General features: G+C 37.2%; 1 protein-coding gene across 2 annotated transcripts in view; it reads right to left on the reverse strand.

The window, feature by feature from the left end:
• rmdn2.S (regulator of microtubule dynamics 2 S homeolog) overlaps positions 1 to 22,522 on the reverse strand; it is a 58,793-nt gene that overhangs the window by 28,754 nt on the left and 7,517 nt on the right. For both annotated transcript variants that reach the window (XM_018264505.2, NM_001094547.1), the window contains 3 exon segments: positions 11,054 to 11,252; positions 9,629 to 9,731; positions 8,806 to 8,866 (listed from right to left, as the gene is read on the reverse strand). In XM_018264505.2, coding sequence (XP_018119994.1) covers positions 8,806 to 8,866; positions 9,629 to 9,731; positions 11,054 to 11,252 — 363 coding nt within the window.

The raw sequence follows: 22,522 nt of genomic DNA on the forward strand, positions 1-22,522 counted from the left end.
AGGGACCATAAGCTAAGAATTCCTGCACTAGAGTTTCTATTGTATTACATTAACATTTATAAAAGATGGTTGTAAACAAAACACTGTTACCACTGAGCAAGCAAGCAATTGTAAATAGCATATATTAAAAAATAAATAAATGAAGAGCAAGTAAAGACCTAGATCAATAACTCCACACTGGGACGGAGGAGGAGCGGAAATAATAACATTTGCAAAGTTAATACAAATTCGCAAAGTTAATACAAATTCGCAAAATAAATAAAAAAATGAGCATTTTGCAACGTAAAATTCTCTGTTAGTCTTTTTAATTGCACACTTTTAAGGTGGCGTAACATAACTTTTTCAGTAAGACGTATTATTACATACAGTGCACACTATCGCAAATTATAATATTTCCCATGTTGCATTGGTCACTAAAAAGTTTCAGACTTTTATTACATCCCCCCATAGGTATGTTACATGGCATACGGCTGCTGTATTGTTTCCTAGGTAAAGACACCACAAACAACTACATTGCTTTTATCCTTCCCTGCACCCTACTTCAAGATCCATCTATGTTTAAACCTGCCTAGTAAAGGTGGAAATATTCACAGTATGGCCAATGCTGTGGAACTGGGGTCTAGAAGCTTAGAAGAGATTCTGTCATGATTTTTATGGTGTCGATTTTATTTATAAATTACACTGTTTACACTGCAAATAATTCACTCTACCATGTAAAATTTAATGCCAGAAACAGCAAGTGTATTTTTTTCAGTTGTAATATTGGTGTGTAGGCAGCCATCTCAGGTCATTTTGCCTGGTCATGTGCTTTCAGAAAGAGCCAGCACTTATAGGATGGAACTGCTTTCTGGCAGGCTGTTGTTTCACTTACTCAATGTAACTGAAGTCCTAGCAGTGGGACATGGATTTTACTGTTCTTAGATCTACCAGGCAGCTGTTATCTTGTGTCAGGGAGCTGCTATCTGGTTATCTTCCATTGTTCTGTTGTGAGGCTGCTGGGGGGGGGGGGGAGGGGAGGCAGGTGATATCACTGCAACTTGCAGTACAGCAGTAAAGAGTGACTGACGTTTATAAGAGCACAAGTCATATGACTGGGGGCAGCCCCATGTCAGATTTCATAATTAAATATAAAAAAGTGTGTTTGCTCCTTTGAGAAACAGATTTCAGAGCAGAATTCTGCTGGAGCAGCACTATTAACTAATGTGTTTTGGAAAAAAAATAGTTTTCCTGTGACAGTATCCACTATGCTTTCTGCATCAATAAGTGAGGAGAAGTCCAGACTGTTGTTTTGTACTGAGGTTTTCCATGGTTTTGCCTGGTATTTACTGGTCACAGATGGACCAGGGCTTGCAGGGAGTGGGACGTGGCTTGGATGGATCATGGTTGAGGTTTTGTTGGGGGGCGGGTGGAGTGGCTTACCGTTCAGGCATGTTGCCCTGCAGGGCAGCCATCAGGGGGGGACAGGAGGGAGAGTTGTAGGGGGCCCTGCCACGCCACACTTACTTGATTACCCCCCATCTTTCTGAGAGCTGTTGACTTCGGGAAGGCATGGACGTTTAAGGGGCCCTGGCCTCCAATTTTCTCATATGTAGGGGGGGCCCTGGCCACCAATTTTTCTTTTCTCATGTGCGGTCCTAGCCACCAATATTTTTTAATGGGGGGCCCTGGCCACAAATTTTTTTTTATTTTTTATTAACATGTGGGAACCCTAGCCACCAATATTTTTTTTGTTTTTTTACTGTGTGGTGGGGGGAGGACCTGTGGGGATGGGAAGGGTGGACCTGTAGGTGGGGCTTGCGGTGGGTGCAGCCCAGGGGGCCCAGGAAATTTTGTTGTACGGGGCCCTGCGATTTCTGATGGCGGTCCTGTTGCCCTGCAGGGGAGGCTGGGGTTCCATTTTACTTGTTGGCTGGGTCTACCACCCAGAGCCCCGAGTTAAGCATTTGGTTAAAGGAACAGAAACATCAATTTTTTTTAAAAAAAATTGTTTGTATAGAATGGAAAAAAAACCCACCAAGACATATGTAACTTTAAAATCGCAAAGTCTTTATTAAAAAATAACTTACCAAAACTCTGCTTGCACTCCTCTTCAGAAAAGGCGACAGGACGACGATCCAACGTGCGGCACTCGATTTCTCCTCCCTGCCTTTTATAGGAGATAGCCAGGGAAGGAGATTTTGAGCACAGTGCGATGGATCGCTGCCCTGCCGGCTTTTTTAAAGAGGAGCACAAGCGGAGTTTCAGTAAATTATTTTTTAATAAAGACTATGCGATTTTAAAATTACATTTGTCTTGGTGTTTTATTTTCTTCTATACAATAATTAATGAGGTGGGAAGGGCCCTGCTGACTTTGTATGGGACCCAGGATTTCTGATGGCAGTCTTGCACATACAACTGCAGTACGGATGTTGTGGGTGAACAGGGGTAGTATTCTTTAGTCTCAAAGAGTCTCTGTACCTGAAAAGCAGTAAAGCCACCCTATGCCATGTAACAAAAATGAACTGGACATGCAGTTCTGGACCTGTACTTTGTTTAACAGTTAAAATCACACATCAGAGGAACTAAATGAAAGCACTACATGTTTGGACAGCAAACTGACATATGATCATGCAAATCTCATAAAAGCTGACCAAAGCACGCAATGGAACAAGCATCAATCTAACTTACAGAAAGTTATCTTTTCATTAGAGTAAGAAGACAAGAGCTTACAGCTTTTTTTGTCATGCAGCCTGTCATTTTTCACATTGATACACACAATGCAATATTATGTTTTACCATTCACTTGGAAGAGCTATTTCTACACATTTCAATATACTTTTACTTCCTTGTTGAACCTTACAATTATTGTAGGCTATTTACATGGTGCAGTAGTTAAACTCGGTGAATTTCTATACCATGTCATGCTTGAAAGTAGTTTTACATAACACAATAAGAGACAAAAACTTTCTATTTCACAGAAGACAACAGTGGCAATTTAAAGAGAAGAAATAGCCTCTTTCTAGCATAAACGTATTTACTTGGGGTTATGTAACAAAGGTGCATAAACTTTATCTGATCTGCCAAAAGTAAATACCCATACACACAAAGCAAAGGGCCTTCACATCCCAGAATTCATTGCTTCAACATGGAACAAGGTGAGGGAGTGTAAAATTACTGCCACCCAAAAGGTACTAGTAGCAGCTACTTGTTGTGCCTACAAAATTCCAAAATAAATCCCCTGCCATAGACAATACTGAGAATTGTCTATGCGTACACACACGTAGAGGTAAATCTAAATTTAATTTAAAAAAAATAGAATTTTTTAAACTCGGTTGAATGGAATCAACTTTGATTCAAATTTTAAAGATTTTAATGTCAGGAAATGAATCAGTTAATAGTGCTGCTCCAGCAGAATTCTGCACTGAAATCCATTTCTCAAAAGAGCAAACAGATTTTTTTATATTCAATTTTGAAATCTGACATGGGACTAGACATATTGTCAATTTCCCAGCTGCCCCAAGTCATGTGACTTGTGCTCTGATAAACTTCAATCACTCTTTACTGCTGTACTGCAAGTTGGAGTGATATCACCCCCCTCCCTTTTCCCCCCAGCAGCCAAACAAAAGAAGAATGGGAAGGTAACCAGATAACAGCTCCCGAACTCAAGATAACAGCTGCCTGGTAGATCTAAAAACAACACTCAATAGTAAAAACCCATGTCTCACAGAGACACATTCAGTTACATTGAGAAGGAAAAACAGCAGCCTGCCGGAAAGCATTGCTCTCCTAAAGTTCAGGCACAGGTCACATGACCAGGGGCAGCTGGGAAATTGACAAAATGTCTAGCCTGTGTCAGATTTCAAAATTGAATATAAAAAAATCTGTTTGCTCTTTTGAGAAATGGATTTCAGTGCAGAATTCTGCTGGAGTAGCAATATTAACTGATGCATTTTGAAAAAAAACATGTTTTCCGATGACAGGATCCCTTTAAACAGCTATTCGGCAGGTTTTAGGTGGTGAATTTGAGTTCTTTAAGGGCCAGATTATGATAAATCTCAAAAATCGAATTTGATTTTTTTTTAAAAAACCTGGTCGAATTTGACAGTTTTGGCCATAAAAAAACTTGAAAATTCTAATTTTGAATTTTTAATTTAACCGTGGATAAATCTGCTCCGTAGTGTCTTAGCAAAGCCAATTATCACTATTGTCTATTTTGTAGCTGTGCCAATTAGCTGCTACTAATAGCTCTGTGTGTCTTCACCGGAACCAGGTATAGAACCGGTTATCCAGAATGCTCAGGACATGGCGCTTTCCAGATAACGGATCATTCCATAAATTGGATCTTCATATTTAAGTGTACAAGAAAATCTAGTAAACAATAAATAAACCCAATATGCTGGTTCTAAATCCAATAAGGATTTATTATATCTTAGGTTGGATCATTTACAAGGTACTGTTTTATTATTACAGAGAAAAAGGAAAAAAATGTTAAACATTTGGATTATTTCGATAAAATGGGAGACAGCCTTCCATAATTCAGAGCTTTCCACGTAATGGGTTTATGGATAATGGCTTGTGTGTGTGTTCGCGTGTGTGTGCTCCCTAAACCCTAACTATCATGCTGGCCTATCATATAGTTTACAAAGTAATATGAGGAAACACAGACATGGAATTCATATATCTTCAATCTGGTTGTTGGCACAACTTTAGATCCAGAACATCAGAATTTCTCATTTATCCTACAAGTCTGCTTTTTTTTTTTTACACTTTTGTGGACGGCAGATGATTTCATGGTTTTGCGTACATTAAAACCTCAATTTTACCTTGATAAATTATCCATTTTACACAGCTTTTTACTCAATTTCATTTTACATAGCCTAATCAATAAGTGAATATTGTATTTCAAAGTAAAACTGACTCATGTTCTTATATACTTTGAGTGTGTGAAGAATACGTTATGGATTTGACATTTTCTTTTCTATTCCCCTGAAAAAAATTAAAATGTTTTTTTATTGTACTATTATATAGTATGTTATTTATATGAATATTAAGACTATTTAAGTACTATTTAAGTACTATTTTGTGCTTGTTTTGTGGTAAGAATTGGATCACTGATGTTCAGATTCCAAGGCAAAATACAATTCTTATAGTTATACAGTAGTATAGATCTTGCGCAAAAATAAAATACTGGATGCGCAAAGTACAAAGGGATTCCGTCCCTAAAAGATTAAAACAATTGGTTTGATATGCGCTTCCGTTTATAGAATAAAGTACACCAACTTTTGTGTCCCCCAAATGTCTCAAAAGTTCCCTGTATTCTACAGGAATCCGGAGCCAAAAGATTTGTCCCGATATTGCGTTCACACCTGGCGATCGCTTCTTGTCTTTAAAATAAAAGAAAAGACAAAACGCAACAATGTGAAATATCGTAAGAGCCGGTATTAGGGCCCTGCTTAGTTAGTACTCACAGGATTTCCCAGACACGGCTACAGATAGAAACCGATCCGCAGTGTGGCAAAGCTCAACCCGTCCCTCCAAGCGGTGTTACTGCTCTCTTCACGGTATGTTGCGCTCACTATCTTTGCGATCTCGCTCCTGGACGCACTAGTTGCCTCGTGTCCCACAGTCTCGGCGTCTTCTCATCCACTTCCTAGTTCAACCAGGGTCAGATCCTCACGGGATAAGTTAGCGGATAAGAGATGCCTTGTAAGGATAAAAAAAATAGTAATGGCATATAAATTCCTTATCTGTCCATGCGTCGCACTCTCTGCACCAGTCCGTGTGTGTTTAGTCCCCAGAGCTGGTCCCACTCGCGTGCCAGCAGTCGTTCTCCCTGTGGTCCGGATTTCGACCTCTCTGAAATCCACACTTATTCTTGGAGCAGCTTCACTGTTTCAGACGTAAGGTAAGTGAGGAGTCTGTACGTCTGAAACAGTGAAGCTGCTCCAAGAATAAGTGTGGATTTCAGAGAGGTCGAAATCCGGACCACAGGGAGAACGACTGCTGGCACGCGAGTGGGACCAGCTCTGGGGACTAAACACACACGGACTGGTGCAGAGAGTGCGACGCATGGACAGATAAGGAATTTATATGCCATTACTATTTTTTTTAGTGACTGTGGGACACGAGGCAACTAGTGCGTCCAGGAGCGAGATCGCAAAGATAGTGAGCGCAACATACCGTGAAGAGAGCAGTAACACCGCTTGGAGGGACGGGTTGAGCTTTGCCACACTGCGGATCGGTTTCTATCTGTAGCCGTGTCTGGGAAATCCTGTGAGTACTAACTAAGCAGGGCCCTAATACCGGCTCTTACGATATTTCACATTGTTGCGTTTTGTCTTTTCTTTTATTTTAAAGACAAGAAGCGATCGCCAGGTGTGAACGCAATATCGGGACAAATCTTTTGGCTCCGGATTCCTGTAGAATACAGGGAACTTTTGAGACATTTGGGGGACACAAAAGTTGGTGTACTTTATTCTATAAACGGAAGCGCATATCAAACCAATTACACTTCTTATAGTGTACAAGTGTAACGCTGCCCTCTACTGGCTGACAGTCTTCGTTCATCACTTTCTGACAATGATTAATGTCGAAAGCTTTTCCCATCCCTACAACATGTTATCAAACCAGATATTTTCACCATCAGGTTTAAATTATTAGTAAAAGGATAGTAGTTAGTAGCGGACTGCAAAAACCTGCTGTTTCCCTGATTTAACCTATGCAATGATAATTTGCTATTTACAGAACTGTAACTTTAATGAAAAAGTAAGGGGCAAGGAAAGTAAAATTTACTCTACCATAAACTCTTATGTTTGCTCTGATGTTCTTATGCTTAGGAAAACAATTAGAAACATTTCTCAAATCTTTCCTAGGCAGAAGAACGTCGGAGCGGCTTTTCTTTCTTTCTCCTGGCAACTTCCTTGACTGCTTGGTGGTCGGACTGGTGGGATGGTGACCAGCGGGTGGCACTGTTGTAGAGGGCTTCATTCATATTAACAGTACATGTATCTCTTAATAACTTGGAATAAAAACAAAATAATGAATGAATGTACATTGCAAAAGTGCTTGGAGTGGCCCCCTCATCAATTTTACATTCACTTATTTTAAAGGTTTACTTATCACATAAGAGCCCACACTCGGCCTTTCCAGCAGAAAAAGTAAGGGGCAAGGAAAGTAAAATTTACTCTACCATAAACCCTATGTTTGCTCTGATGTTCTTCTGCTTAGGAAAACAATTAGAAACCTTTCTCAAATCTTTCCTAGGCATCTCCCCCAGTATCCAGACCTCCTAACAGTACTGGACAGATCTTTTACTCTTTTCAGTATATATAGTCTTTAGGTGTGAATGCAAGTAATCATTTTGGGGCTCCTTTTTATGCTGTAACTTACTGTTCCCCAAAAACTGTTCTATGGGAGAGGGATAAACTAGGTACTATGCCACAATTCCTGTTAAAGTAATTTTCAATGTAGCAAACTAACAATTTCCATCAAATTTGAACAAAAAACAGTGGCAGTTGTTTCCATTGAGAACACAAGCCATTTCCAAACCTAGTATATGAACTAAAGTTTACTTAAACAAAGCACTCAAGAACACAAAACTTTTTTATGTTTTTTTGTGACCTGTGGCTATTTTTTTTTTTTTTAACAAAATAGGTGACCTTTACATGTTTTTTTACTAAATAATAAGTTAATGTATGTGGTTAATCATTAAACCTTACTCAGGTGCTATCATTATTTTTTCCTCAAAATACCTTACTTTTAGCAAATTAGCATGAAGAATTCCTTTCTCTGATCGTTATGGATACTATATTGCATGCTTGCAATTATTGATTTGTTCTGGTTGTTCTGTGGGTGAAAAAGCCTATCCATGCCACCCCAGATTATCATCCCTTTGATATTAACAACTCTTTTAGGCAATAAAGCCAAAAAGAGTTCGGCTCATTCCTCCCCCCCCCCCGAGGAGGAATTGCAATGAGCATTGGGGAGGAAGATATATACACCAGGTTTTCCATGTTTTCCACCTGCCCCATAACAAAAATCAGCACTTATTTATACGTGCAGGCTTGTGCATTGGAATGCACATTAAAAATTGTTATTTCAAATCTATTAGGAAACAGTCAGTCCTTTATTTGAGGGGAAAGACAGGGCTAAGCTCAGACTGACTATACAGGTATGGGATCTATTCAAAATCCAACAAACTTGTCCTATTAATTCCCAGATGTTCTCTGTACTTAGTAGGATGGATGCTTTATCAGTCTGGAATTCTGCCAAATCACATAAAGCAAGAACATGCTGCCCATAATAGAATATTTGGGGGCCTATTTATTAATCCTGAAACTTTTCTGGTCAAGTTTGTAAGGGGAAAAACTAACATTTTTAGAGGGAATAAAAAACCCTCAAATTGTTTGAGATTTATTATGCTCCAAAACTGTGAAAAATCCAAATATGAAAATACTACAGCTAAAACCTGTCGAATTCATGTAAAAGTTAATGGTAGGTGTCCCCTTTTACAATTTGAAGATGTTTTCTGCCTTTTCTTTCTAAAATTCAAGTTTTTGGCCGACAATTTGAAAAAGTGACAAAACTTGAATTGTCTTGCGGTTTTGTTTTCCGGTTGTTCTGCTTTTTTAAAAGTAAATTAAGCGAAATTGTGGTTGGCGTTAGGTCGAATTTTAATTATTATTATTATTTTTAATATAATGAGAAAATTTTGAGATTTAATAAATACCCCCTTGGTGTTTGCAGGGTCAGCTGTATTATTGCAGTGGATAAATAATATATTCACAATAAATATAATTAATATATTTATGTATTCCATAAACTTACCATCTATGGCCCTCTGCACTGGATTCTTCTAATTGAACTGCTTTACCAGCAAAACTCTTCCCTACAACATAGATACATATTTATGTTATTGCTGAGAAATAAATAAAGATGATGTGTGTGTATACCATGTAAATACAGAGCAAACATCATGGACTTCACTGCTTACTAGAATTTTGATATACATTTAGGACAAGGAGTAAGGACAGGGCACAGATGTGGGCTGCATATCCTGACACTCCCAACCTTGCACCTGAATAATGCAGGAATCCTATTTGCCTCCTCTTACCACTCATTAATACAGAGTGTGTGTGTTAGTGGGGTTCTGTTTGGCTCTGTTATTGAGGATACTTCTTTTGATCCTTTCCCTACATATGATGGCCCTCTCTCCACTTTTTGGGACTTATGGGTAGTAAGTTGAACCTCTGATGTTTCTTTTTATTATGTCCCTTCCTCTGGTGTTCAGCTGACTGACATCACATCCATCCAATGGGAATGATTATTACTGAATAAAGATGCTGATACAATTTAACACGATGGGAGCGTGCCTCTTCTTTTATGTTTAGAAGTTTCATTGGAAACCCATTAAACTGCCTGTGTTTTCACACAATACAGAAAACCAAAGTCCACTATAAATATCATATACTGCCTGAATACTAGACGTGGATATATTCTGTAGTGGAGTACATGTGTATAATAGATCCATTTATTGTTGGGCATAGTTTTAATGTTAAACTAAATATAGTTTCAGTGATTTAACTTAAACTTTTATTATAAACTGTTCTTACTTTGACACAGTCTCAATCATCTCTAATATAACTCTTACCATTAGCTGCATAGTTTTTTTTTTCTTCAACATCAGATGTCATATCAAACATATCTCCATATGCCCGTGCCAGTCTCCAAAGAAAATCCACAGTATTTCCATACTAAAAGGAAAAAGGAATGGTCAGACTATATAAAATGACTTGCTTTTTTTTGGATTTTTAATTTCATCGCTACATTAATCTTGTTTTTTTTACAATGGGTGCATTTGCCTCTATTATCCATAGCAACCACAAATTTGTTGTGAATTATTGTACCTGTAACAGACTGATTAAACCTAATTGATGATTGGTTATTATGAGTAATGGTGCTGAGTTTAATGTTACCAATGTTAAAAAATAAGAACAATGTTTATAAAATATTTGAAGAGGAATTATCTCAAAAATGAAAATTAAGCATAAGCTTCAGCATACTGAAATAACAAACTGTGTAAATACAATCAATTAAATATTATGCATTGTTTCTGAAATAAGTTTATGTACACTATCCCTTTCTCAGCATCTGTTTATCTTCATTCTGTCTTCATGCAGGAGTTGGGTGTCAGATATTCATTGACAGTTAAATTCAATATATCTTATAGGGGGGGCTTCCTTTCCTAGCAGATGTATTAGAGCTCACTCAAATAACTGATTCCAGTACAAACAAAATCTAACAAAATAACTGCCTTTTTGGACAAATCCTGCATGTATAGAGACAGGATTTCTGGTGATATTAATACCCCTGATATCCAATACATCTTCTGCCATTGACTTATATACAACCTCACAGTTCTGCGATGGGGGATTTTTGGATTCAGACTTTCTGCTGCATCGGACTTTAATAAGTATCGAAAAATTTGAGATTTAAAAAAAAAAATCTAAAATATTTGAGTTTTGCAACAAAAAGCCCGAACAAGTATAGTAAATAACCTCCTTAGTATGTTTTAAAATGTCCTGTTCTTGAGAATTTTTCTATTAATGTTCATTTTGTAATTTTTACAGTATTTTAATTATTTGTTTTTCTCGTCTGCCTGTTTCCAAATCTGCAGCCACAAAAAAACTTTTTGTCTTTGACAGCAACATACCAACACTGTGCCGGGGCTCCCTGCAAAAAAAAATCTTCAGAGGGGCCCAGGATACTACTCATCTGCTCACACATGCTATTGTACCACAGCAACCAGATAGTTGGTTAGTTCCTGTTAGCATTCTGGTTGTTTTGCAAGTAATGGTGTCAGCCCCACATCCTGCTGGAAGCTAGGACAGTCCCTTTCTTGTTAAGGGTTTCAGATGTGGAAGGAGGGGTATGGGAGATGGTAAAGAAGGTTGAATAATAGAGACACATATTATTCCAGCAGTCAGTAACAGAAAAAAAATAGAATGGATCCTAGAAAATATAACAAAACTTTAGACTTTCATTCAAAAGGGTCTTATCTAATTTAGAAAAATACCTTTTCCTCATGAACAAGCATCATTCGAAACGTTTCTTGTTTTTCTGATTCAGAACCACAATGTCCAGCATCTGCCTGGTGAAGAACAGAAAGTAACTCTGCTTTCTCTTCTGTAACCTTAGCATTTTCTGCATTCAAATGCTTCAGCCCTCGTTCTTCATCTGATTCAAGCTCAGTGTCAGTGTGAGCAGTTATGTACCTAAAATGGAAAATAAATTGTTAAACCCAAAAGTAAAATTGACTCTGCTAGTTAACAGTTTGGTGAAACGGCCCCATAATTATTCAACTTTATTTCTGAATTGGTCAGAATGCATAGATGACATATACACGTTTATGGACATTTCCTGGAAAGATGACAAATACAGATATATATATAGATATAGATATAGATATATATATATATATATATATATATATATATATATATATATATATATATATATATATATAGACACACACACACACACACATGTGGGGGCCCATTTACTTAGCTCGAGTGAAGGAATAGAATAAAAAAAATCGAATTTCGAATGGTTTTTTTGGCTACTTCGACCTTCGACTACGACTTCGAATTGAATGATTCAACTAAAAATCGTTCGAATATTCGACCATTCGATAGTCGAAGTACTGTCTCTTTAAGAAAAACTTCGACCCCCTACTTCGCCACCTAAAACCTACCGAGGTGCAATGTTAGCCTATGGGGAAGGTCTGCATAGGATTCCTGGCAATTTTTTTGGTTGAAGAAAAATCGTTCGATCGATGGATTCGAAGGATTAAATCGTTCGATCGAACGATTTTTCATTCGATCGTTCGGTCGAACTATTTGCGGTAAATCCTTCGATATTCGAAGGATTTACATTCGGCAGTTGAATATTGAGGGTGTATGTGTGTGTGTGTGTGTTGAATATCGAGGGTGTGTGTGTGTGTGTGTGTGTTGAATATCGAGGGTGTGTGTGTGTGTGTGTGTTGAATATCGAGGGTGTGTGTGTGTGTGTTGAATATCGAGGGTGTGTGTGTGTGTGTGTGTGTGTGTGTGTGTGTGTGTGTGTGTGTGTGTGTGTGTGTGTGTGTGTGTGTGTGTGTGTGTGTGTGTGTGTGTGTGTGTGTGTGTGTGTGTGTGTGTGTGTGTGTGTGTGTGTGTGTGTGTGTGTGTGTGTGTGTGTGTGTATATAGAATCTGTGAAGAGCCGGCACAACCCAAAATCCGCTGTGTTATTTGCCTAGGTGCTATCAGCAAAAAGCAATGTTAAATAAAAACCACTTTTATTGGACTAATAACACCTGAGAGTGCTCGCTTTGGTTCTGAATATATATATATATATATATATATATATATATATATATTTTCAAGTGCTTACTTAGATGAAGAACATGACACCCCTGCTGATGCAACTAAAATCATACTCTTTAACACTACATCAACATTTTCCACAGTTATTTTGTTTATGTTTCATTTTGTTTATAGAACGGGATCTATTATCTGAAATGCACGAGACCTGAGGTTCTCCAAAAAAGGAAGTCTTTTTGTAAGATGAAATTACTAACAGTTATAACATTAACAACCTCAATAGAATGGCAATGCCATCAACGTTAGTTGATGGTTACCAGTGCAGTGTTATTGTTACAGAGAAAAAGAAAAATCTGTCAAAAATGTTGTAGAGTTTGTTAGAATAAGACTCTACAATTGGATTCAGGATAGTAACTACTATACCCACCATAAAAATTAGTTAGAATTAAATATTTTATCCCTAATAATATCATCCCCAACCTGAAGTATTTCTCAAAAAAACGAAATATCTAGCCTTTAGTTTTACTCAACAACGCCGCACAAAGCATTGACTGTTTTCAGCGTTCATAATTGGGTATTATTAACCCTAACCTTAAGGACTGAATGCCATCGGTATTAGCCCTGAGCCCTGCAAGACCCAAAGCTAAAATCTTTAGATAATCCTATAAAGAGGGTGATTGTTTAAGAGAAGTATCCACCCGATAACAAATGGTGCTAGGTCTGCACATGAATGTCACTTCAATACAAAAAAAAAAATACATTGGCATGACTTGAACTATGCAAATCTTCAGTGTGGGATGCTACATTACAGAAAGCCTAAAATACACAAAATGTGTTTAAAAATATTCTTAGGTTCATATTGCAGCCGCTTGAACACCTAGAGGCACATTTATCAAAGGTCGAATTTCAAATTCATGTGAGTTTTTAAAAAACTCCCCTAAACTCCCATAAATTCGAAATTAAATTTTTTTTTATTTTTTAAATGTGGATGAATGTAATCTACCCAAAAACTTGAATCAAACTGAAATTTTAAAAACTAGATTCGAGTTTTTTCTCTGAAGAAAAACTTGAATATCAGAAAGGCTGCAAACAACTCAAAATTGATCCCTGGAAGTCTCCCATTGACTGATTTTGAGTAATTTTTTTTTTGCGAAAATTAGAATTCGAATTTACCATTTGAACCTTAATAAATCTGCCCCTAAGAGTCCAGAAGGACAGACTATATTATTGTCAATGAATCTTGTTCTACTTTAGTCTACATTATATTTTTAGATCTTTCTATAGCAATTGCTTCTGTTTCCAGATAAGGTGTAGTTTTAGAAAATTAAATATTATGGTCTGCTCTCCTTTTATTTATCTTTAATGTGTATTTGTCCAACATGCTTTTCCATTGCTGTGTTTTCAGCCATACATTGTGCACTGCCATTCCTGCCTTTTATGTACACTCTTCTGGCCTTTTATGTACAGTCTTCTGACCTTTTATTGCCACTGTTATTCTCTCTAACACACATTACTGTACCTTATAGGATTAAAGTAACGGTAACATCCAAAAATCAAATTGTTTTTAAGTTGTGAAAATATAATGCAGTGTTGCCCTGCACTGGTAAAACTGTTGTGTTTGTTTCAGAAACGCTACTATTGTTTATATAAAAAAAGCTGCTGTGTAGCCACGGGGGCAGCTATTCAAAGGAGAAAAGGCTCAGGTTACACAGCAGATAGCAGATAAGCTCTGTAGAACATAATGGTGTTATCTGTTATCCACTATTTTACCTGTGCCATATAGCCTTTTTTAAATTTTCACCATTGCTACACAGATGCTTGTTTATATGAACTATAGTAGTGTTTCTGAAACAAACACAAAAGTTTTACCAGTGCAAAGCAATAGTGCAAGTCATAACTTTAAAACAATTTAATTTTTTTGGTGTTACAGTTCCTTTAACCACTTAATTGTCCCAGTAGTTTGCTGAGTGAGAACAACGATGGCTTTAGACTACATAAAAAGTTGACTTGTGCAGTGGGTTTCTGTAAAAGATATGACTCCCCTCCATTACATGATATACTGCAGAATACAAGTCTACGGTAATCTCTCTTTAAAACCAAGGTTTTACTTGCTTTGGACAGGTGTAATAAGATTGATTATTCTTCAAAGTTTTCCCAGAACAGGCAAGTCTTAGCAATTCTGCTTGTTGTCCTCTAGGCAAGGAACATAAAACCACTGGAATTTTATTACTTCCTTCCAGTAGCACAATAAATAGTGTCTCCTAGCCAATTTGGCAGCAAATTCCAGTGTATAGGGATATTAATATAAATATATAACTTCTGAAGATTTTCAGATGATACACCCAACACATTTTGCAATTGTGGGAACACACTAACCAATAATGTTTGACCCCTGTTTGTACAACCCTAATCTATGAGATCTCGCTACTGTAGAATGAAGAATAAAGGTGCAATATTACATGTGTACATGCTAATTATCTCATCTGCTTTAAATATACTGCCAATTTGTCATATACAACATATGAGGTTTTTTTTTTTTTACCTCCACTGCTCTCATAATAACAAGTTATAACATAATAAATATAATGAAACCTGCACTGAGAAACAGCCTTCAAAGGGGTAGTTCACTTTTAAAGCGATACTGACACGTTCATATAAAAATCATAGGAACGTGTCAATATCAAGTAAATGCTGCATCTGGAATAGTTCCCCGCAAAGCCCTCCGAAAACATGCATTCACCCGACCCTCTCACATTGCTAAATGATCTTTTGAACCATTTCAGTGACGCTGGGCTGGGGGCGGAACGTTCTTCCATTGGCTAATTACAAATGAAAACAGGAATTCAGCCTATGGAAGGATCGTTCCGCCCCCAGCCAAGCAACCCGGAAGATCTGTTAGTAGTGTCAGCCGTCTGCTGCACACAGGTTCGCAGGGTTGGGGGCGGTTTTGCGGGAGGCTTTGCAGGGAACTATTCCTTGTGCAGCATTTACTTGATACTGATTTTTATAGGAACGTGTCAGTATCGCTTTAAGTTTTCGTTTAAGTAGTTATATAACGGCCAAGTCTAAGAAACTTTTCAATTGGTCTTCATTATTTATTATTTTATTTATACTTCTTCTGACTCTTTCCAGCTTTCAAGTGAAGGTCACTGACCCCCATCTAAAAAACAAATGCCCTGTAAAACTACAAATTTATTGTAATTTCTACTTTTTATTACTCCTCTTTCTATTCAGGTCTCTTATTCAAATCAGTGCATGGTTGCTAGGGTATTAATCCCTATCAACCAGATTGCTGTAATTGCAAAACTGGAGAGCTGCTGAATAAAAAGCTACATAACCGAAAGAAACCCAAATAATAAAACATGAAAACCAATTGCGAATTGTCTAGGAATATCACTCTCTGTCAGACTAAAAGTTAACTCAAATGTGAACAACCCCTTTAACTTGCCACAGCAAATGCTCAGGGAATACCAGTCTGATATATTGTTTAATCACAACAGCATTAAAATGAATTGAAGATGAATAGGTATTCTTATAAACGGTTACATTCCTGTTGAATACCTGCTCCTACACATATGGCAGGGTCCAGTTATACCATGGACGCAAAATGTAATATCTGAGGTGATAACTAATAAAGCAGAACCCCCATTTTACATTTTTCAAGGGACTAGGAAAAAATTATGTAAAATCTGGGAAAATGTTAAATCAGGGAAATGCGTTAAAGTAACTTTTTCTTAAAGGGATCCTGTCATTGGAAAACATGTTTTTTTCAAAACGCATCAGTTAATAGTGGTACTCCAGCAGAATTCTGCACTGAAATCCATTTCTCAAAAGAGCAAACAGATTTTTTATATTCAATTTTAAAATCTGACATGGGGCTAGACATTTTGTCAATTTCCAAGCTGCCCCAAGTCATGTGACTTGTGCCTGCACTTCAGGAGAGAAATGCTTTCTGGCAGGCTGCTGTTTTTCCTTCTCAATGTAACTGAATGTGTCTCAGTGAGACATAAGTTTTTACTATTGAGTGTTGTTCTTATATCTACCAGGCAGCTGTTATCTTGTGTTAGGGAGCTGCTATCTGGTTACCTTCCCATTGTTCTGTTGTTTGGCTGCTGGTGGGGGGGGGGGGGGAAGGGAGGGGGGTGCTTTCACTCCAACTTGCAGTACAGCAGTAAAGAGTGATTGAAGTTTATCAGAGCACAAGTCACATGACTTGGGGCAGCTGGGAAATTGACAATATGTCTAGCCCCATGTCAGATTTAAAAATTGAATATAAAAAAATCTGTTTGCTCTTTTGAGAAATGGATTTCAGTGCAGAATTCACCTGGAGCAGCACTATTAACTGATTGAATATTGAATATAAAAAAATCTGTTTGCTCTTTTGAGAAATGGATTTCAGTGCAGAATTCACCTGGAGCAACACTATTAACTGATTCATTTTGAATCTTTTTTTCCCCATGCCAGTATCCTTTATAGGAATGAAAGAAAATAAGCATATGAGTGAGTTTTACTTTGAGATACAATATTTACTGTTAACAAGGGTTAAGCATTCCAGTGTTAATGTTATACTATGGTGGCAAGTGCAAGACTCTCGGTCAGTCACATACACAACCTAAAGCAATAAGTGATTGGCGCAGGACTATATAAGGGGCAGACTAATTGGAATTGACCATTTACAGGCAGTAAAAATTATACATCTGGTTAGTATTTTAAACCTCTTTATTTCACAAATAATAACATTCATAGAGGAAAAAAGGCAGTTTTGAGGAACATCAGGACAAAATTTTGATGTAAAATCCAGGAAAACATAAACTTAAAATCAGTGACCCATTGAAATGCATTATAAATTGGTGGGACCACAAATAAAAAATGTAAAATACAGGGAAACTCAAAATCGAGGTTTCACTGTATGCTCCTATTGTTGCATGCGGCCTGCAACAAATTCTGATGAGGCCTATCATATACTTGACATAGAGTTATACATAAATAACGCAACATTGGATCTTTCATTTAAAAATATAATGTTCTGTTTAACAACAATGGACAATACAGCTGTCCTAAAGGTAGCCAAATTACACGCAGGACTTGTGTAGCACAGTGGATATTTTCCAATTTGATTTTATGATTTACAATATATATTTCTGATTGAGTCTTCATTAAATTTAGCCAGTGAAGTAAATACACCACTTTTTAGAGAGCTATTGTAAGGCTTATAAGTAAAGTGTCCTTGCTCTACATGTATTGCTGGGTAAACAGTCCATCACAACACAGGTATGGTTACCCAGCAAATATCATTAAAAATGAATAAACAGACAGCAGACAGACAGGACTCAGATTGAGTAACAAACCGAGTCTTGGTTGAAGAGATATAAAGTTCTTGCTGATCTTTTAGAACAATAAGCTTACAATATTGCCTAGGTCAGCATTCAGGGTTAAAGATCTCTGTAGCTGTTGTGTATAAAGGACACCTTCATTTTGAGATGAGGAGCTTCACCTGGGACCCATGAGTGGGTGCCAGTATTTGGATTATTGCTTGATTATCGGGAACCTGAGGGTGATGAACCAAAGGTTGTGGGGCTCCCCGATTGTGCTGAATTGAAGCAGAACTGGCTATTCTTGTAATTACCATCAAATGAAGTTAAGTAAACATTTTTAAATTCTACCTTTACTTGTGTGTGTGTAAGTTATTGATCACAAGCAGTATATCAAAAGGTTTAATCATTGATTCTGAATATTTGTATCAATATGTTTATTAATATTAATTAATAAAATGATTAATATTGATAAAGGTTCACCCCTTTATTACAACTTGCATTGTTTCGAATATCTGTGGATTAGGGCACAGATGCAAATCATCCACAAGATGGCACTGCCTTCCATGGCATGTCTATCCACAAATGAGATATGAGGGGTCTGACATGAATCTATATTAAGAGAACAAATGTTAACAGAAACAGTCTGTTGATTTTAGCCTTTAATCCTATTAGGGGATATACTACAATGAACGTCAAAATTCTTGACTGCTTCCAAGTTTTAAGAAATTTTAGAAGTTAGAGGTCAGCACCGCTGATATTATGAAAATGTTGTATTCTCTGCATTTCTTGTGATGACTGCAGAAACCATGTAGACACAGTCCTCCTACTGCCAAGACTCTAGTTTCCACAATGCTTTACATGGTTCTTCAGCGGTCTGTTAATTAAAGAACATGCAAGGCACTGTGGAGTCTTGGCTTTACTAGAGCTAGTGTGTGCTACACTGTTTAAGAGGCAGGAGAAGTAAAGAAGGAAAAAGAAAGTTAAGTAAGTAAATATAATCACTTGGGGTGCCTAACTTTTGGCATGCCCAAGTATAAAGTGGTATTCTTTCTCCTTTAAGGATTTTTTAAGCAAAATAGTTTTTTATTTTGTTATTTCAGTAAATTCAAGTACAACATATACCTCTGAGCATCTTTATGTTTTATCACAAAGATGCTCAGAGGTATCATAGTCCCCAACAATAATACAGATATCTCATGACAATAAATTAATTTGCTTGCACTTTAAAGGCTTGCTAGAAAAAAATATTTAATTGTTTCTTGTTCTAGATTTTTCCGCCTTATCTCTTCCTCTACCCTGTACTATCCACATGACATCAGATCATGTAACAATAACCTTCATTAGTCACACTGTGAAATGGAGTGGAAACCTACTGTGGAAACCTGAGGAAGACAGTGACCCATTTTGAACAATTTTACTCAAAGGATACAAAGCCCAAGAGCTTTCAAGCAGCAAATAACAAGGGATATATAATAAAAGGGGTGAAATAACCTACTGTGAAGTGATGATTATCATCAGCAATTTCCTAAAGGAGAAGGAAAGGTTAAAACTAAGTAAGCTTTATCAGAAAGGTCTATATGAATACACTAGTAAACCCGCAACGTAATGCTGCTCAGAGTCACACCACATTTCTTTCCTTCTATTGTGTAGACATGGGCTTCTGTATCAGACTTTCTTCTTTTAGCTTAAACCTCCAGGTCATGCACTTGAGTATGCTCAGTTTGCTACTCTCCCCTCCCTGCTGTAATCTGAGCTCAGAGCTATGAGAGAGCAGGGAGAGACTCAGGAAGAAAGTGATGTCACAGCAAGCTAATATGGCAGCTGTTATCCTAAACAAACAGAGACAGTGTCTACAGCTGTTTGCACAAGTATGGAAAAGCATTCTAAAGAATAAAAAACATGTTCTAGCTTGCACTGTTGTGGCTAATCTATTGGCAATAAACTGCCTTGGTAGCTTTCCTTCTCCTTTAAGAGAATGAGGTGCTTTACTGCAGCATGGCAACACCACAGTTACAGGTTTTCATGATAAACAATATGGTAGTCAAACCCAATGTTTCCCAATGTTATTAATAGGGATAAAAGATAAATATATAGAAAGTACGGTATTTTTTTCCAGAAAAGGTGGCAACCCTAGTAGAGAAACCTGTCCGATCCACTGAACGACCAATCGACATGGCACGAAAAATGTGGGGACACTCCCCACATGGTCCGAAAATCGTACGAAACAAAGATTTGTACAGTCAACTCTTTGCATCTCTGGCCAGCTTTAGAGTTAGGTGATAATGAGAGCCAAGCTTGCTTCAGTCCAGCAACCCATAGCAATGAGACATTTGCACTGATTAGTGAAAGAGCACTAGATTAGTACAAGATTAGTGGACGTCGCAATGACTGTTGCTGGAAAATGGGTGTTTTTTGCACTTGTATGCATCAACCAAATTGCCTTTTACTGTTTGTTTTCTGCTATTTAATTCAAAATGGAAAGAGTTTGTTATCTGAGAATGATGACTTTCTCTAGCTCTCCTTAACAATAATAAATATCATAAACTATAGCTGGATGCTGCTCAAATAAATCAATGTACTGTACTGCTTGCAAAAACAAAGTATTTTTCTTGAAAAACTTGTTACATAAAGGGTGGTTAGGCAGGTCAGATTTAATGTTCAACTTGTACACAAAGGTACGTGGCCATTGTTTGCTTTGTATATACAGTAACCACGTCTGTACAAAGGTTACAACAGAGGGGACAGCAAGCGACTTTAAAACATCTCTATCTAATACTAATATCTGAAAGCAGGGCTGCACCATGAGGATGCTGCTCGTATTTAAAGTCTAAATGCCAAAAACTCGGAAAATGTTAGGTTTTTTTTACTATAACATCCGAATTTTTTGTTGAAAAATTTAGAGATCTATTATACCCAGAGGATGCAAAAAGTCTGAATGTGAAATCCGGCATCTCAGACCTACTGATGCTGTATATAAGTCATTGGGAGAGGTCCCTATCCTATCTGTAAGTTTCTGTGGTCTGCACTGGCATTAGCCTAAAAATCCGACTATTTTCGGCAAAAATCTGTACAATTTGGAGTTTCGCTCGATTTTTTCGTGTTTGCCCCCGATCAAATTAAATCATGTTTTTTTTAAAAAAAAATAATAAATAAGGTCAAATCATGGATTCTAGTTTGTTCAGACTTTTTTTAATTTAAATAGTCAGAAAAATTCGGATTTCGATAAATAAGGCCCTATGTGTTTAATATATTTAAGTGAAACAATATAGGCAGTACTTTACAGCTATAACAAAAAAGCCCTACACAACCTCTTCTAATTATGGCTTCAAGCTATGGCACACTGAGAATTCAGGAGAATTGCTCAATGGGTGGGGTAAAACACCTAATGCTTCTCCACAGACCATATAGTTCATATTCTAAGGACCCTGTCAGTTCACCTGTGTGTCAGAAAATAATCTTGAAAATGTGGCAATGAATTCTCCAGGTTTGACATTAACAAAGTAAACTCTGAATTATTTGCTCATAATTTCCTAAAAATGAAGTCAGGAGTTTCATTCCTGGGTAATGGCCATTATTCTAAATGTAAATTTAAAAGTAAAGACCCTTTAAGCAACATAAAGCTGGCCACAGAAGCAAAGATCCGATCGTATAAATCATCGAATGATCGGACTTCCCCATCTCCCGACCTGCCACTAACTATTCTGATCAAATAAAGTAGAAAAGAACAAATCAACCGATGTTCTGCCCCTGACAGCAATCATACGAAAGTTATGTCCGACAAAAGCTGGTGACAGTATCCCACTGAAAATCGTATGATCAGCAATACATGCAGAGATATTATCGGCAGCCGACAGAAATCTGCTAACCTGTCCGATAGACCAAACGACCGATCTCCACCCGATGAAAAATGTTGGGACTTTCGACACACGGTCCGAAAATCGTAAGAATCCTAGATCTTTGCGTCTATGGCCAGCTTAAGGCTACTTTAATGAAAAGGTAAGAACATTTCAATGGATTATATGATTTAAAAACCAGAGTAGACAGGTTAAACAGAGACTACATCTGCAACAGGGAGGCCAATAACTAGCGTGCACCAGGTGTCCAAATATGTTGCACAGCATTAAGAATTAAAAGAATGTAAGCAGAGAAGCAGGTGAGCAGAAATAACACAAATACAGCAGAAATAGCAATCCAATCAACAGTCCCCTACATGGCAGAATGGATAAATAATCAGCCCAATACATTATTCATACTATTTTTTTCTGTGTTATTAAAAAAAAATAAAGTGTTGCTAAATAGAAGAATATATCATTCGTAGCAACTTTCTAATATACATTAACATTTTTAAATGATTTTAAAGATATTTGTAAATGTGGTTTCTGTTGAAAGCAGCATCTGTCTTTCCCTTCCCCATATTTAAAATCACTTTAATTCCCACAAAGGCAGGCATGCATTTTCACTTTTCTTTAATAAAACTAGCTTACACTACAGAGTTTCAATAGTCAAAACCAACAGTGCAGATAATAGCAATAGGCAGATACATTTAAAAATATTGTACAGGTACGGGATCCGTTACCCGGAAACCCCTTATCTAGAAAGCACCGAATTACGGAAAGGACCGACACCATTTTATCCAAATAATCCAAATATTTTAAAAATATTTCCTTTTTCTCTGTAATAATAAAACAGTAGCTTGTACTTGATCAAAACCAATATATAATTAATCCATATTGGAAGCAAAACCAGCCTATTGGGTTTATTTAATGTTTACATGATTTTCTAGTAGACTTAAGTTCCAAATTACAGAGAGATCCGTTATTTGGAAAACCCCAGGTCCCGAGCATTCTGGAGAACAACAAATATATTG

The sequence above is a fragment of the Xenopus laevis genome, chromosome 5S, assembly GCF_017654675.1.
Source record: "Xenopus laevis strain J_2021 chromosome 5S, Xenopus_laevis_v10.1, whole genome shotgun sequence".
In the NCBI taxonomy this organism is placed as follows: Eukaryota; Metazoa; Chordata; class Amphibia; order Anura; family Pipidae; genus Xenopus; species Xenopus laevis.